The 19,350-nt window shown below is 46.1% G+C and overlaps 1 protein-coding gene across 2 annotated transcripts in view; it reads right to left on the reverse strand.

The window, feature by feature from the left end:
- Positions 1-17,033, reverse strand: part of LOC147684667 (NADPH oxidase organizer 1-like) — a 36,973-nt gene extending 19,940 nt beyond the window's left edge. For both annotated transcript variants that reach the window (XM_086940504.1, XM_086940503.1), the window contains exons 1-3: positions 16,393-17,033; positions 2,828-2,908; positions 1,884-1,959 (exon numbers count right to left, since the gene is read on the reverse strand). In XM_086940504.1, the coding sequence (XP_086796630.1) occupies positions 1,884-1,959; positions 2,828-2,908; positions 16,393-16,500 (265 nt within the window). In that variant the 5' untranslated portion in view covers positions 16,501-17,033. The remainder of the gene's footprint in view (positions 1-1,883; positions 1,960-2,827; positions 2,909-16,392) is intronic.
- Positions 17,034-19,350: the final 2,317 nt, after the last annotated feature.

The raw sequence follows: 19,350 nt of genomic DNA on the forward strand, positions 1-19,350 counted from the left end.
CCCTGATGTAGACCCTTGAAAAACCCCCTGACACATCTTACCAAGGGCAAAACATATATTGGTTGAATTATTTTTCAACAAGAATGCAACCTATACATGTCAATGCTACCATGAGTTTTTATGAAAATGCCAACTGTCAGTAAAGGGTATTTGTTCAAAACGAAAGACAATGTGCGTCGTCTCTTTTACAACTCTAACCAATACTATACGAGGACTGAAATCCATGGACATAGGATGGTGTCTTTGGCTTATATGCCACACTGTTTTAGTACCCATAGACGTTCACCCCCGCCTTGATGCCTGCCATCTTTTAGCTCTGCGCACAGCCATGTATAAAACAATATACGATCTCAAAGCATCAGCACTGTAATGCAAATACTTGCACATTTACAGCTTTTTTAGCAAATCTCTTCCTTTAAAGAAAAAAAAAGAATGCCTCTTGGTGTCAAGCTACACATACATTGACCTCGCAGTCATGATTAACAGCATGGGAAGTCACTCGCAGAAGACCTCTTTTGTCTATTTTTAAAAAATGTTAAATGCATGGTGAGGGAAATGTTGGCTTCCGTCTTTAATTAGGGGCAGAAATCAGTAAAAATGGAAAACTGGAAGCCTTAACTATACTAACTGTTCATTGAAACTCATTGCTTAATTTGTGCCGGTGGATTCCGGCACTTCATCATCAACACCGGCACTTTTCATGAGCGCCATTTAAGGACACATTCATTTACAGGGAGATTAAGTGATTTGTCCAGAATCACAGGATGTTGAGCCGATGCCGAAACTCAAACCTGAGTCCCCAGCTCCGAAGTCGGCAGCTCTGGTTGTTATGCCACATCATTTCCCCACTTTCATGGCTTGTCGTTGGTCCTGTTTTAGGAGGTGTGATAAGATTGTGCAATTTTAATAGCTTGACAAAATGTCTTGGCACATTGCCAAATGTCTGACACTCATATTTTCAGGCCTGCTTTTCTATAATTAAAATAGACAGAATTTTTTTACGTTTATATGGTTTTTAAATAGAAGTCCTTTAAGGCGCTTTTTTGCAGAGAAGAGATATCAACAGGAGTATGACCTCTCACATTAATATGTATGTGATAGCAAGGCAGGCAGTCTTGACTTTGTGAATCACAGTGATGTCACTGGGGGAAATCTGCCTTTTTGAAATTGTGGCTTAAGGAAGGTGAAAATTGAGGGGCCTTTCCAAAGTTGCTTTTAAAACTCCGAACGGAGGCCCTTTGATCATGCTGGGGCAAATTTACAACCCCTTGCTATACTTTTGGGCGTTGTTGCGTCACTTTCTGTGACATAGCGGTGGAGTAAACATTGCGCCATGTTGTGGGAGATGCGTCACCTTGTAAAGCCCTGCGCCACATTATACCTGCGTCAGGTATAATGTACGCAGGGTGGGCGTTTCCATGCTGGAAAGCCTCGTGGAAGTGAAGCAGTGAAATATACAAGATTTCACTGCGCCACTTCTAGGATGCGACTACGTCAAAACCCTACTCGGAGCAGACGTAAGGAGTGACGCTGTGAATTAGGAATAGGCCTCACCATACATTGCTGGAGTTGCGCCATGGTGCTCCATATTGTAAATACGGCGCATCCATGGTGGCGCAAGGATTCTGCACGCAGGCAAAGAGAAACTGACGCTTCTATACAGATGTGTCAGTCTCTTGTAAATAAGCCCTGCAATGTTTACATCATAAAAAATGTCAGTGGATTCCAACATCCCTTTAAGATGCTCATAAATTCTGCAAACTGCTCATTGAAAGTTTATGTCACTATATGAGACCATGCAGTGGAGCTTTGCGTGTAACATTCCTATACAGACTTAAAAAGAGCAACCTCTGTACCGAGGCTTCAAATTTCCGACCCCTTACCTTTGAACTTGGGAAGCACTCGTTCAGCCTTCTTTAGGAAACCGGCTTCGATTGGGAATCGCTTCTTCAGATCTTTCTGAGAAAGAAAAAATGGTGACTGAGTGACGCAGTTACCACATATGTCAAAACCAAGTGTCATTTTCACGTCATAATATTAGCCATTGCAGGTCTGTCTCATAAGCACTGTCCTTTACATCACATCAAAATTCTGGGCTTTCCCATCCTTTTTTCTACTAGACAGGATTTTGGCAACCAAGTCCCTCCACCAAACATTTTCCAGATTTAGCATTTTGGGCTCTCCCCAAAAGACCTGTGGCTAGCATAACTTCAAACATAGGGGCATGTTAGCAAGAACCTCGTTAAAATTATCACAGTTTTAGCGGCAGGAAACTGCGCTAAAACGTCGATAATGGGCTTGCTAATATCCGTTACAGAATTCCAATAAAAGCCCAGGTTAGATGTACAGGAAATCTAACCTGGGCTTCTATTGGAATTCTATAACGCATATTAGCAAGCCCATTTTCGCCGTTTTAGCGGCAGCTTCCTGCTGCTAAAACTGCAATAATTTTAACGAGGTTCTTGCTAAAAAGCCCCATAGTGAATTTATCACAGAGGGTGATAAGTATTCCCTATTGTCCGTTGATCAAGGCAAACAGAAAAACTATAACTGGTGTTCTTTAACTACAAAAAGAAATGAAATAGAGAAAATATTTATTTGGAGATTGTTAGTCTCTGCTCACTTCGACCACTTGCCTACCTACTTTAGCTCTGGAACACAAATACCTTAAAACACCAGCAAAGCTAAGGAGGCTTGGCGTAGCTTGCCCCTTCATGAGGTCTTTCTTCTAATGACAGCCTCGCGTTCTATGGATTGTCCCATGATGCGCTCACCCACATGGTTCTCTGCGCCTACTTTTTATTTTTTGTCCACTGTGGATACTCACATTCAATTTCTTGAAGTCTTCGAATGTCCTGTATATGAGGATATTGTTGCTGTCGGACCAGAGCACTGACATCATGTATGTCTGCGGAGCAAAGAAGAGACAGGTTGCGTCAACCGGTTGCACGTAACACCTCCGACGTTACTCATCATTTTTCCTGGGAACGAGCACCTTTGAGCTATTGTAGTTAGCGATTTGGATTATATTTTCAAACAGAACTAACAATGTATGACCATGGACTGAAATGTCTGATCATTTTATATTGAGGAATCACCATATTAGCTACCCGTGTACTATTATAGAATTCCTAACTTCATAGCTTCTCCAACTAAGTTGGTGCTAGAGGAGGCTATACTATACATGCAACCTGATTCACGAATATACTTACACGTACTAAAGTTCCGAGTGTGGAGTTTCCGCACTCTGGGCAGAATCTCTGCACCGCGCACTCTCTGCAGTGCACTGTGCGGATACTCTGATACAAGTGCAGAGACTCCACCACGTAACATTACCACACGTAGTTATCTTTGTGAATTGGGTCAATGGTGTATGGTCATATTGAAGTCCTTCCTAGTGCAAAAACAGTTTGTGGTCTTGTTCATGAAAATGGCTTGAATCTTTTGTGAGCATCCCTGGTACGACATATTGAACAAGCATTTGCAATGCAATGGTCTCGGCATCATTAAAGGTAGAGCAATTGGCATTGCTCATGACATTTCTTTTTTTTCTTTAAATCATAAATAAATGGCATTGTCATTTACATTGCCAATACACAGCACTCTGCACTAAACAGCACACACCACTCTGCACCTGCACTCACTGCTCTGCACACTCACTCTGCACACTCACTACTCTGCACACTCACTACTCTGCACACTCACTACTCTGCACACTCACTACTCTGCACTCACTACTCTGCACTCACTACTCTGCACTCACTACTCTGCACTCTGCACTCACTACTCTGCACTCTGCACTCACTACTCTGCACTCTGCACTCACTACTCTGCACTCTGCACTCACTACTCTGCACTCTGCACTCTGCACTCACTACTCTGCACTCTGCACTCAATACTCTGCACTCTGCACTCACTACTCTGCACTCTGCACTCACTACTCTGCACTCACTACTCTGCACTCACTACTCACCACTCACCACTCACTACTCTGCACTCACTACTCACCACTCACTACTCACTACTCTGCACTCACTACTCACTACTCTGCACTCACTACTCTGCACTCACTACTCTGCACTCTGCACTCACTACTCTGCACTCTGCACTCACTACTCTGCACTCTGCACTCACTACTCTGCACTCTGCACTCACTACTCTGCACTCTGCACTCACTACTCTGCACTCTGCACTCACTACTCTGCACTCTGCACTCTGCACTCACTACTCTGCACTCTGCACTCACTACTCTGCACTCTGCACTCACTACTCTGCACTCTGCACTCACTACTCTGCACTCACTACTCTGCACTCACTACTCACCACTCACCACTCACTACTCTGCACTCACTACTCACCACTCACTACTCTGCACTCACTACTCACTACTCTGCACTCACTACTCTGCACTCACTACTCTGCACTCTGCACTCACTACTCTGCACTCTGCACTCACTACTCTGCACTCTGCACTCACTACTCTGCACTCTGCACTCACTACTCTGCACTCTGCACTCACTACTCTGCACTCTGCACTCACTACTCTGCACTCTGCACTCACTACTCTGCACTCACTACTCTGCACTCACTACTCACCACTCACCACTCACTACTCTGCACTCACTACTCACCACTCACTACTCACTACTCTGCACTCACTACTCACTACTCTGCACTCACTACTCTGCACTCACTACTCACTACTCTGCACTCACTACTCACTACTCACTTCTCTGCACTCACTACTCACTACTCACTTCTCTGCACTCACTACTCACTACTCACTACTCTGCACTCACTACTCTCTACTCTGCACTCACTACTCACTACTCTGCACTCACTACCCACTACTCTGCACTCACTACTCTGCACTCACTACTCTGCACTCACTACTCTGCACTCACTACTCTGCACTCTGCACTCACTACTCTGCACTCACTACTCTGCACTCACTACTCACTACTCTGCACTCACTACTCACTACTCTGCACTCACTACTCACTACTCTGCACTCACTACTCTGCACTCACTACTCTGCACTCACTACTCTGCACTCACTACTCTGCACTCACTACTCTGCACTCACTACTCTGCACTCTGCACTCACTACTCTGCACTCACTACTCTGCACTCACTAATCTGCACTCACTACTCTGCACTCTGCACTCACTACTCTGCACTCACTACGCTGCACTCACTACTCTGCACTCTGCACTCACTACTCTGCACTCACTACTCTGCACTCTGCACTCACTACTCTGCACTCACTACTCTGCACTCACTACTCTGCACTCACTACTCTGCACTCTGCACTCACTACTCTGCACTCACTACTCTGCACTCTGCACTCACTACTCTGCACTCACTACTCACTACTCTGCACTCACTACTCTGCACTCACTACTCTGCACTCACTACTCTGCACTCACTACTCTGCACTCACTACTCTGCACTCACTACTCTGCACTCTGCACTCACTACTCTGCACTCTGCACTCACTACTCTGCACTCTGCACTCACTACTCTGCACTCACTACTCTGCACTCACTACTCTGCACTCACTACTCTGCACTCTGCACTCACTACTCTGCATTCACTACTCTGCACTCACTACTCTGCACTCACTACTCTGCACTCTGCACTCACTACTCTGCATTCACTACTCTGCACTCACTACTCTGCACTCACTACTCTGCACTCTGCACTCACTACTCTGCACTCACTACTCTGCACTCACTACTCTGCACTCACTACTCACACTCACTACTCACACTCACTACTCTGCACTCACTACAGCTTCCTTCCACAGCTAGAACTAGTGCATAATGTCAAAACAGAGAAAACAAGGAAACACACTGAAGCTGTCTGTACCACGCCAAGTTCACATTTCGAGCAGCATGTGTTAAATCACGCTTTAGACTACTTCTCTACTCAAAAGTAGTACATTTCCTTCAAAAAGATAAAATTATGACATGCAAACAGTAATGCCGAAACAAACTGTTCAGCATGGGTTCTGATTTACATGAAAACATTAATTTCACTTAAAATAATAATAGTTTTTAGCTAAATTAAATTTACATTTGGATTTAGGGCATATTCACATATTTTTAGTAAATTTAAATGTCAGTGGCAGATGGACACGCTTTCATTTAGCAGCCAAATATACAATAACTCTTACTGCCCCCGGAATTCCGCCGCGGCCGCACCGGAAGTCAGGCAAGGTCGCCTGTGACGGGGGCGGAGCCGCGTCCGGACCGGAAGAGGAGGCAGGCGGAGGAAATGCACTCACTACTCTGCACTCACTACTCACTACTCTGCACTCACTACTCACTACTCTGCACTCACTACTCACTACTCTGCACTCACTACTCTGCACTCACTACTCTGCACTCACTACTCTGCACTCACTACTCTGCACTCACTACTCTGCACTCTGCACTCACTACTCTGCACTCACTACTCTGCACTCACTAATCTGCACTCACTACTCTGCACTCTGCACTCACTACTCTGCACTCACTACGCTGCACTCACTACTCTGCACTCTGCACTCACTACTCTGCACTCACTACTCTGCACTCACTACTCTGCACTCACTACTCTGCACTCTGCACTCACTACTCTGCACTCACTACTCTGCACTCTGCACTCACTACTCTGCACTCACTACTCACTACTCTGCACTCACTACTCTGCACTCACTACTCTGCACTCACTACTCTGCACTCACTACTCTGCACTCACTACTCTGCACTCTGCACTCACTACTCTGCACTCTGCACTCACTACTCTGCACTCACTACTCTGCACTCACTACTCTGCACTCACTACTCTGCACTCACTACTCTGCACTCACTACTCTGCACTCTGCACTCACTACTCTGCATTCACTACTCTGCACTCACTACTCTGCACTCACTACTCTGCACTCTGCACTCACTACTCTGCATTCACTACTCTGCACTCACTACTCTGCACTCACTACTCTGCACTCTGCACTCACTACTCTGCACTCACTACTCTGCACTCACTACTCTGCACTCACTACTCACACTCACTACTCACACTCACTACTCACACTCACTACTCTGCACTCACTACAGCTTCCTTCCACAGCTAGAACTAGTGCATAATGTCAAAACAGAGAAAACAAGGAAACACACTGAAGCTGTCTGTACCACGCCAAGTTCACATTTCGAGCAGCATGTGTTAAATCACGCTTTAGACTACTTCTCTACTCAAAAGTAGTACATTTCCTTCAAAAAGATAAAATTATGACATGCAAACAGTAATGCCGAAACAAACTGTTCAGCATGGGTTCTGATTTACATGAAAACATTAATTTCACTTAAAATAATAATAGTTTTTAGCTAAATTAAATTTACATTTGGATTTAGGGCATATTCACATATTTTTAGTAAATTTAAATGTCAGTGGCAGATGGACACGCTTTCATTTAGCAGCCAAATATACAATAACTCTTACTGCCCCCGGAATTCCGCCGCGGCCGCACCGGAAGTCAGCCAAGGTCGCCTGTGACGGGGGCGGAGCCGCGTCCGGACCGGAAGAGGAGGCAGGCGGAGGAAATGCGTGGAGCGGCCCGGGGCTCCTGCGAGCGTGGAGAGCCCCCGGGGCCGACAACAGGACGTTGCACGCGTGTTGCGGGGCTCCCTTGACCAAGAGGGAGTCCCGGGATAGGAGCCGCAGCGTCAACTCTCCCTGCCGGTGCGGAGAGCGGAGTCCCCCAGATTGCCACAGTAAGTTAAAGGGGAGAGGGGGGGCCGGTGCGCGCGCGCGTGTGTGTGTGTGTGTGTGTGTGTGTGTGTGTGTATGAGTGGGGGGTTCTGTATGTATGTGCGTGCGTGAGCGCTTCTGTTTCTATGTATGCGTGTGTTGTGTGGGAGCCTCGCGCAGCGCTCGTACTAATCCGCGTGCCAGTTTAGAATCGCCTGCGCGCGGCCAGGAGTGTCTCCTGGGAAGCACGCTCGGTGACATAAGATCTCGGCGGAGACGCGCTTCCGCGCGTCTTTAGCCGAGACCTAAAAAAAGGTGCCATGGTGACAGCAGATAGGAATTTTTAAAGAGAGATTGGTCTTAATCAGTATTTGTTCTGTGCAATGTTTGGAACTCCATCGAAGACAACAGAGCAGCCGAGGGCCAAGAATGGCAGGCACAGACTTTCTGCTCCAATGATGGTGTTTCTACTTCTCCCTGTTTAACGCTCCACCATCCCTAGGCTGGATGATCTAATAGCTTTCTAGCTCTTCTGCCTCGGTCTCCTCTGCTTGTTAAAGGTATAGCCAACAGAGCTGGGCTGGGAACAGCAACCAGCCCTGGCGAATTGCTGTTCAACCGACCTCAGGGGGACGGGGGGTCTTAGTAAGAAGCATCGCTCCCACCTCTGTTGAGAATGGTCTCAGGCAGGGCTGCGTACTGGCCCCCTTGCTCTTTGCCATCTTTTTGGCGGATTTACCTGTGATCCTAGAAGTTGATAGAAGCGCTAGCCCGAGAATGGACGGTAAGAAAGTTTCTTGTCTAATGTATGCAGACGATCTGGTGATACTGGACCAGACCGAAATTGGCCTCCAAAGGAAGCTAGATGCCTTCAGAGAGTACTGTGAAGGGACATTTTTAACCATAAATATGGACAAAACAAAACTTTTATGTTTTGGGAAAAAGGATACAATTTTTACTTGGTCTTTAGGAGACTTGCAATTGGAAACAGTCAAGGAATATCGGTACCTTGGACTGTGGTTTGATAGAACTCTCAAGTGGTACACTCATCTTGAAGCACAGAAAGCTAAAGCCTTTGCATCAATCTGTGGGCTGAAAAAATGTAACCGAGACTATGGAGACATGTCCCATAAACCGGTAATAAAAGCTTTTATGGTGATGATACCTCCACAAGTTCTCTAAGGAGCAGAAATCCTTATCCTAAGTGGCAAACGAGACTGGGATTTAGAGGAAGGGAAGTGTTTGAAAACATTGCTGTCCCTACCACGCTCATCGATGATCCAGCAATAAGAACCAAGATAGGTTCAACTGCCTGAAGCATACAGACTCAAATGCTTTTAATTAGATTTTGGAAACGGCTAGACACAGAATCAGTCCAGAAGGTATCTCAATGGTGCAGCAAGGAGATAGAATCTAGTAGCCTAAAGTGGGCTAGGGAGGTAAGAAAGAAAGTTCTATTGGCTAGTGAGAATATAAAGGTGCCAATCTGTCAGTAATCATTAAATGTAGACATTACCAAGAGTGATCTTAGAAACCAAGGACAAGAAGCGCCCAAAAGAGCTGATATAGAATACCTGAATAAGAAAAAATCTGTCCAATTCATGAGAGAATCATCGTTAAAGGAAAAATCGTTCCCTTATTTGGATATTCTACCTAACCTAAGGTTCAGACAGGAGATTTTAAGATTAAGAATTTGCATTAATCCTTGGTTGATCAATGAAGACGTAAAAGCTGAAATGTTACTTTGTGATGGATCATGTAAATGTACGCTGGGCACTAAAGGAGACATAATGCACATCTTGTTAGACTGCCAAACATTATTAGACCAGCGTAAACGATTCCTTCGCCCAATATTTTTAAAATATGATACAAGGCTACGGTCTCAAGCGGCAGCTTTACTTACAGAATTGCCCAATCTCGAGATAGCAATTGCATTGGGTAATTACATGAAAGCAATTAAAAGTTTTCCCAGGGAGGTTTAGCTAGCTTTTTAACCCCTTCGATGCTTATGACGAGCTCAGCTCGTCATGAGGCACGGTTGAGCTGTGCTGATGACGAGCTGAGCTCGTCATGAACAATGGTATTCATAAAATGTCAGCACATGAGGAAAATATCAATAGCAGCCAAGGTGTTAAAGAGTTTTATAATCTGTTTTGTTTTTTATGTTAGGTTTTATGAATTTTAGATACATGAACTGATTGTGTTTTTCGAGAATGTATTAAGCTAGGTACAAATTTTATGAGGAGTTGGACTGCTTGCCTCATAATTGGTATTTTATTTCTCTGTTGATAGTGTATCAATTTCCTTGGTGTGTTGAGAATGTATAATCTGTGCTGTTTTAATAATTGTAATGGGCTTTGTTATTGTTTGAAGACCATGGTCTAAATAAACTTTGTTTTGACTATACAGGGGGCCGAAATTGCAGCACGACTGAAAAAACAGCCCCAATGACAAAACCCAACCCCATCCCTCCAGCCCACTGGGGAAATGCCCGGTGCCAACTACGGCCAGTCCTGCAGGCCTTGGTTTTTGTGGCCTCGGGAAGAAAGTGGAAAGATCAGGCTCTCCTACTCAGCATATCTCACAACAACAGAGGAAGTGACATCAATAAACCTTTCATCCTCTTAGTATGAATGACACAGCTTTACAAGAAGTGACTCCCCTGGTAGGGATATCCAGAAAGTAACTAGAAATATAAATAAGTAGGAACTTTACTAAATATATATGTCTATATTATAAAGCCAACGTCCACGAAATGTTGTGATAACGGCTGGCCATTTACCCATATTTTAAAGTTCAGACCTGTACTATAAATGTTAAATTAATATAATATTTTCACATGCAGAAATTTAACTCTATGGTATGTGTATGTTTTCTTCATAAGCAGTAAGCTTAGGATTTCTTTCCACCTAACTATTCCAAGACAGAAAAGGAATCCTTTACTCTTATCTTATTCCCCCTCTACTGATTAACAGGCTTAATGACCCAGTTTAAGCTAAAACACTTTATATCTTCTACAGACCGTCCAAAGCGAGCTTGGATCCTTCAAGCTCTGTGCTGCACGTTCAAGTAGACTGACGGCCCTGGGGCTTTGAACACCTTGCCTGCGGCCCCGATTTTACCCCGGTGCTGAACATTCCATTCGCGAGTGTGGTCGTGACGGAACCATTCCGTCATCGGCACAGCCCAACCGTGAGGCATGACGGAATGGTTCCGTCACAAGCATCGAAGGGGTTGGGACAGTGTTGATGCAGGAGCTGTTACATGTATTTACATATGGAGTTCTGCTCTTTCCCTCTTCTGTTTAATGTCTACATGTCTCTTAGCATGAGCGACTCTATCACATGTTCTCTAGTTCAAAATACAAGCCCCTACTCTGTCACTGTGTACATCATCCATAGCAGCCCTACTTTTGTCACACACCCTACATCATCTCTAGCGCCCCTACTCTTTCCAACTGCCCTACATCATTCCTTGTAGAACATTTCTTTCCAACTATCCTACATCATCCCGTGTATTTCTCCTTATCTCCAGGACTCTGCATCATACTTTCTGCCCCTACTCTTTTCCTGTATTCCACATCAACATTTCTGTTCTTATCGGTTACCAGTTCTCTATATCATCGCATATGTATCTACTCGACTTAGAATTCTTGATCACTCCTTGCTTTGTCTCTGTACCCACATTACCCCGTGTGCCCATATTCTTTCCTAGCATCTTATATCATTCCATGTACTTCTCCAGTACCCTAGATTATCATTTCTGTTCTTATTGGTTATCAGTTTTCTACATCATCCCATAGGTCCCTGCTCAGAATTTGTGATGACCCCTTGCCTTATGCAGTGTCTTTGATTACCCTTGTGCCCCTACTCTTTTCCTGTATTCCACATCAACATTTCTGTTCTTATCGGTTACCAGTTCCCTATATCATCGCATATGTATCTACTCCACTCAGAATTCTTGATCACCCCTTGCCACATCTCTGTACCCACATTACCCTGTGTGTCCCTATTCTTTTCTAGCATCGTATTAAATTCTGTGTACTTCTTCAATAACCTACATCATCATTTCTGTTCTTATTGGTTATCAGTTTTCTACATCATCCCATAGGTCCCTGCTCAGAATTTGTGATGACCCCTTGCCTTATGCAGTGTCTTTGATTACCCTTGTGCCCCTGTTCTTTCACGGTATCCTACGTCATCCTTTGCATCCCTAATATTTTCTTGCATCCCTTAATAGACCTTCTGACCATATCTGTTTATTGCATCTTACGTCATCCTTGTCTCTTTTCTTTCTCTGTACACATCAGATATGATGTACCTCCTTTTATCCTGTGTGTACAATATCCTTTGCATCCTGACTTTTTCCACATACTCTACAAGGTCCCGCGTGCCAATGCTTGTTCTCAGGGTCAGTGTTGAGCGGAAGCTGTGGTTCAGGTCTCCACGGGTGCAAGTCCCTGTACAACTACACAGGCAGCCCATGATAGCACGGCGACCCACTCCATCCTTATATAGCTCTGGTGCAGGGCCTTTAACACTCATAATAGCCCTCGGCTGAAGGCTATTATGCAATATCATATACTAATACAGAAAGTCTGTTTTGTATAAATTACATATTTTAGGTAAGGATTGCCCTCCAAATGATATTTATACTTGAACAATGTTTCATTATTTGCCAATAATGTTTTTATTCTTTTACCTTCATTAAAGCGTGTCCTGTGATGTAGGTGTTAGGTACAACAAAGTAAGGTTCGGCCCATCGTAAACCCATGGTAGTACCCTACCTTCACTAAAAATAACTGGACTTTCTCTTCACAGGAAAAAGCCAAATTAGGCAGTCATTGATTTATCTAAACTAGGCCTGGTGGTGAACTTCGCTCCGCTTCGCGATGTGCAGCGGAGTTTTTAAACCGCTCGCGATCGCGAACGGTAAGTTGGCGAGCGCAACCTGCCGCTCGGGTAAAATTTCTACCCGAGTGGCAGGAATACCAACACAAACTGCAGTTCGCACTGCACTCCGCCACTCGCTGAACTTCGCAGTGTTATTTTTAACTTCATGGAGGTCCGCGTAGCAAAACTACGCAAACTACGCCCAGGCCTAATTTTTAAACACCGTGGGTGTGCACAGCAGTGAAGTATGTAGTACATTAAAATGTTCCTATTTTTATATAGTGGTTGTTACTTTGGTAAGTCTGCCTCCAAGAGCTTTCAGTTAAGAAACAAGACAAGGGAGCTGAGGGGCGGAGAAACCCTGTGCTTGGACAGTCTTGAATGCTGTGATTAGATTAGCTACTTTATGGAAGTTTGTTCACAACTGACATCTTACCCACTGGAGCACATGTCCTCCAGGAGAGAAGGTCTGCTGGACGGGTCTACATATCCTCCAATAGACCACATCCGCACCACTCACTGGACCACATCCGCACAACTCACAGGACCACATCCATACCACTCACTGGACCACTCACTGAACCACATCTGCACCACTTACCGGACCACTTACACACCACATAAACACCACTCACTGGACCACATCGCACAACTCACTGAACCACATCGCACCACTCACTGGGCCACATACACACCACTCACTGGGCCACATCCACACCACTCACTGGACCTCATCCACACCACTCACTGAACCAACATCCATAACACTCACTGGACCACATCCATACCACTCACTGCACCACTCACTGGACCACATCTGTTCCACTCACTGGACCACATGTGCACCACTCACTGGACCACATCTGCTCCACTCACTGGACCACATGTGCACCACTCACTGGACCACATCTGCTCCACTCACTGGACCACTCACTGGACCACATCCGCTCCACACACTGGACCACTCATTGGACCACATCCGTACCACTCACTGGACCACATCCGTACCACTCACTGGACCACATCCGCACCACTCACTGGACCACATCCGTACCACTCACTGGACCACATGCACATCACTCACAGGACCACATCCGCACAACTCACAGGACCACATCCATACCACTCACTGGACCACTCACTGAACCACATCTGCACCACTTACCGGACCACTTACACACCACATAAACACCACTCACTGGACCACATCGCACAACTCACTGGGCCACATTGCACCACTCACTGGGCCACATTGCACCACTCACTGGACCACATCCACACCACTCACTGAACCAACATCCATAAAACTCACTTGACCACATCCACTCCACTCACTGGACCACATCAGCTCCAGTCACTGGACCACTCACTGGACCACATGTGCACCACTCACTGGACCACATTTGTACCACTCATTGGACCACATCCGCTCCACTCACTGGACCACATCAGCTCCACTCACTGGACCGCTCACTGGACCACATGTGCACCACTCACTGGACCACATCCATACCACTCACTGGACCACATGTGCACCACTCACTGGACCACATCCGGACCACTCACTGGACCACATCCGTACCACTCACTGGACCACATGTGCACCACTCACTGGACCACATTCGCTCCTCTCACTGGACCACTCACTGGACCACATCCGGACCACATCCGGACCACTCACTGGACCACATGTGCATCACTCACTGGACCACATCCATACCACTCACTGGACCACATCCGCTCCTCTCACTGGACCACTCACTGGACCACATCCGCTCCTCTCACTGGACCACTCACTGGACCACATCTGGACCACTCACTGGACCACATCCGGACCACTCACTGGACCACATCCGTACCACTCACTGGACCACATCCGCTCCTCTCACTGGACCACTCACTGGACCACATCTGGACCACTCACTGGACCACATCCGGACCACTCACTGGACCACATCCGCTCCACTCACTGGACCACTCACTGGACTACATCTCCTTCACTAGAGCACATCTCCTCCACTAGACCACATCTCCTCCACTAGAGCACATCTCCTCCACTAGAGCACATCTCCTCCACTAGAGCACATCTCCTCCACTAGAGCACATCTCCTCCACTAGAGCACGTCTCCACTAAAGCACATCTCCACAACTAGAGCACATCCTCCCCTGCTCCTCCTCGATTATTTTCGTATTATTTACATGCACTTCCGTCTGGGGTCTACCCAAAGGCTGAAGAAACACACGTACATACTTTGAGGACAAAAATATATTATTTTTCAAATATCTCTATAAGGGCTACCAATAGTTTACAATTTAACATTCCAGTAAAGTTTGTTTTCGAGGCGTTACTTAGCCTGGGAAAGCCCAGCTTTAATAACAGCAGCGCCAGTGTACTCTTGATTCAATACTTAGTATTCGGTTTCCCATGATGCGGCGGCCGCGCCCACAAAAACCTGTCCAACTAGAAACGAAGAAAGGTCAGCTGTCCTTGAACCTAGCAAGCCAGGGTCGGTCATTTCAGACTCGGGGCTCACTCACACCTGGCAGCTTCTGAGAAATCCCAGGAGGGACAGTGCAGGAAGAGGGAGGGAGCGAAGTCGCTCAGTCATAGAATGAATGACTCATGTTCAAGAGAGAGAGAGATTTTTTTTTAGAACATTGGGAAATTTTGTGGCATGCACATGGGATGGAAGGAGAATGACAGCGCTTGTCAAATTGTACCCGAAAAGTCTATTCTGTGGCGATTTCCCTGCCATTTAGTGCAGTAGTTAGTGTCTCGAAAGATGGACTTCTGAACTGGGAGCTGTGGAAAACTTCTGTTTCACTTACTGGGCCAATAGAAGGGCGGTACAACAAGGCTTTTACAATAAACGCCTTACATAAATCAGTAATATAGTACAGTGTCCTGGTCAAGTCCCATATTGACAGAATAGCAGCAAATGGAAAATAACTCGGATTTGAGGCACATATGTTCAAATCTTCAAATATGTGTCTCAGTTCAATGCAAGACTCAGAACTCTTTTAAAAATGACATTATAGGGCCACTGACCAGAAGAGAACATGAGACGGGGTTTACAGTGGCACTAGAACGGCGGTGAAGGCCCCAGTACAAGACGGACCCAGAAAACTACACAACACCGCTGTGACTGAACACAGAACAGACCAATAATAAAAAAAAAGGTGTTCAATCGTGACAATCAGTGATTCGATTCGTTACCCCATACTCAGCAAGCCTTTGTCCCATGCTCAGGCTTCCTAATCTCAAATCCAGTCCCAACCCCATTGTCAATGCCTGTCACACTCCAGCAGGGCTTTACATCTGCCGGTACTGTCCGGTACGGGTATCGGCACTTTTTCTTATTCTGTTTTATTCTCAAGAGCGACGCAGCACTTCTCAGAAACAAGTACAGAGTATCTGCACTTCAATTTTTCCATTCAAGCACTGCACTCCATCCCCATCACCTGCACACTTCACTTTATGCACAGACCCCATGACCGTCTCGTTAATCCCATGATTTGCCCCAATCCTGTTCTCTGACCCCAAGGCTCCTAATCCCGAGTCTTGTTTTCAGCACCTCTTTACAATTACTTCCTGGGCTCTTTTCTCTCTAGTTTCAATGACTGGCCCATCCATAGCGCTTTCCTCGGCGTCCTCTAGTTTCAGGCGCTATGCCCTGTCCCATTTCGCACCGTTCCAACCCCCCTGTGCCCCAGTTGCTGTGCGGGTGCTCCAGACGGGCCTTCGCACCCGTTGTGTGTACTGTACCTTCAGTCTGCCGTGCTGTATCAGCCCGATGCCTTTGGCATCCACCGGGTACCGGCTGCGGCCACTGCTGGGGTTCGCGGCCTCCGGGGGTGCGCCATTCCGGCCCATGGGGATAACGCGGAAGTTGGACCCCGAGACGTCCGCGCAGACAGACTATGTGTTCAAAGTCTGGCGTCCCTGCGCCTTGAAGCGTCCTCACAGTGTCTGTCCTCGGGGTTTGCGTGGTCCAGCGGGTTGAGGTGCCTTCGCGGAGACTTCTAGGCGCGGTGGTTCCTGGTGTCCTCAGAGTCGAACCTCTCTCTGAGACAGTCCTCACAGGGCGTACCGAGAAGAGATACTTTGAAGTCTATCCACTGAGACCGTCCTCACAGCGCCTCAAGAGTCTTCGAGGAGCTATCCTCACAGAGTCTATCGGGTGCAGCGCCTTGAAGCGTCCCACAGAGTCTGCCAGGTGCTGCGCTTTGAGGCGTCCTTACAGAATATGTCTAATGATGCGCCTTGACGCGTTCTGGCAGAGTATATCGTCGCAGAATCACTCCAGAGGTTGTGGCGTGTGGTGTTCTCACAACGCCTGTCAGTTCCGGCTCCTTGACGCGTCCGCTGGGAGCTGTGGTGCACGCAGGATGTATCCAAAGTGTACAGAGCCTTCGTCCTCTCCGGGTTCGCAGTGCACACTGGGAGTACCTAGGAGTTTCCACAGGAGTCTACAAAAGGCACCTGTCCTGCCCAGGATCACAGTGCGCGCAGGGAGTACACAAGGCGCCCTCCTCCTGTGCACCGGGTTATGAACGAGCAGGCGGAGCACCTGTCGGGAGGACTCCACCAATCAGAGCCCCGCCCGCTCTCTTCCCCGTCCCGTGATCGGTTCAAGGGAGACACTCCGAGAGTTTCCAAATTCTCGTCATTAAAATGACACGTGTGACGTGTTGTGCAACTGCTGTTCCCAGAGTGGAGGCTGTGGTGAGAGGAGGGAGCGGAGTAGGACAGCGGTGCGAGAGCAGGAGGAGCTGCGTCAGATTTACGAGTCCCCAGCGCCACATTTCCCATGTTAAAATGACACAAAAGTGGCGCAAGGGCCTTGTAAATAAGCCCCGCAGAGTTCATCCTTCACGCCTCACAGCATCCTGCCCTGGCCGGTGCACTTCGAGGCGCGAGCTCTTGACGCATCTTGTTACTTGTGCTGGTAGAAGACGTACGTGTGCACGTGGCCAAGGAGCGCGAGAAAAAACACAGTCGGGATAAGTTGTTACATTTAATTTAAAAAAAAAAATCAAATAATAGCTTTTTGACCTCACTTGAGGTCTACAATCTTCATCACAACAACATAAAACCATCCACGCTCATATGGAGAAAAGAAAAAGGAATAGTACATTGTGAAAATAACACAATTTTGCACACATTCTCCTTTCCTTAAAATATGGTTAAAAAACATCATTCAAAAACGTGTAGACTCTGAAACACTTGTTTTTTCGGTAGATTTCTAGGCTGAGCATCCAGGCTTGGGGCGTGTCCGCATGGCATCTGCCTATTATTGGGGGGGAGTGTAGACATTTAGGGGCTGCTTATATACAAGCTCCTTGCGCCGACAGTGTGTCACTTTTCCCCATATTAAAGTGACGCAGCAGCGGCGCAAGGGGCTTTAAATCAGCCCCTTAGTTCTAGCCTCGTTCAGTGCAGCACCTGGAACATATTTTGAGTACTTTTCTGGCAAAGGTGGGAGAGAGAAGATTTTTGGGGATTATAACTTCATCTCGCCTTAGCGGAAGATTCCCTGAACAAAGGGACCCAATAAACCATCTGACCCTATGCAAAACTTTAACAAGCAATTCCAATGCAATAGGTCTCGCAGTATTAAAGTTTGAGTTTCTGGCATTGTAAATGACAATGTTTTGCATTCATTTTTTTCTTTAATTTGCAATTGGTATATAAACATTGTTTGTGAATGGTTAGCTGTTGCTAATTAATTAATGGGTCCTTTGGTCTTTGTGGATTTATACCAGTGGATTGGGTGTTTTTGGTAGTGTGGCATTTCAGTCCTGTAACAGATCACATGACCTAGTGTGGTGGTGCTGAGTGGTGCTGTGGTGGTGCTGAGTGGTGCTGAGTGGTGCTGTGGTGGTGCGGAGTGGTGCTGTGGTGGTGCGGAGTGGTGCTGTGGTGGTTTTTAGATACTCAAGGGGGCGCACCAAAATGAGAGTCCAAATAGAATAAGTAGAGAAATGTTCTTTATTTATCTTTGTTCAGCAAAAAAGGGCACATCAATAAAATATGTAGTGAGATCAGCCAACGCGTTTCACTCCCTACCAAGGAGTTTCTTCAGGGCTGAAAAAACAAATAAAAGACAAAATATTCCCATCAATTTCCTGCATAGCCAAGCATGTACATATTATCCCATTTGACATTACCTCAATGGGCATTCCTTGTAGGATACGTATTTCCCTGGGGACCAGGGAAAACAAAGAAAAGACACAGTAGCCTATTGCAAAGGAAAGACTGATCAGCGAATATCTGTTAACTTAAAAATTTTAAAAAACATCCTTTTCTTAAACGGTTACCACCACGGAAGGGGGAAGGTTTACGTGGAAGAACAGCAAGAAAGGTTCAAAACATCCTAAATACAATGTATGTCTCTCAGTTGAGATTCTACTCTAATGTTGAGCATCCCCTGCATAGAGAGGTGAGTATATCGCTATTAGTGGAAGAAAGCATATATCTCGCTTTATCTTAACACATTTACATCTATCATCACTATTTCACAGTCATGAATAAGTAACACGTACATAATTTTATCATAGGTTGGAGAGATCACACCAAAAATACACAAATAAAGTCTGCAAGTTTTAGTCTTGTTGTATCATGTGCTATGATAACTTAGTAGTATGTGTATATATGCATGGCACATATCAACATCATATTCACTCTCTTTCCGATATTTACATCACAAAAAAGCCTACCCAT

The sequence above is a fragment of the Lissotriton vulgaris genome, chromosome 10 (genome assembly GCF_964263255.1).
Source record: "Lissotriton vulgaris chromosome 10, aLisVul1.2, whole genome shotgun sequence".
In the NCBI taxonomy this organism is placed as follows: Eukaryota; Metazoa; Chordata; class Amphibia; order Caudata; family Salamandridae; genus Lissotriton; species Lissotriton vulgaris.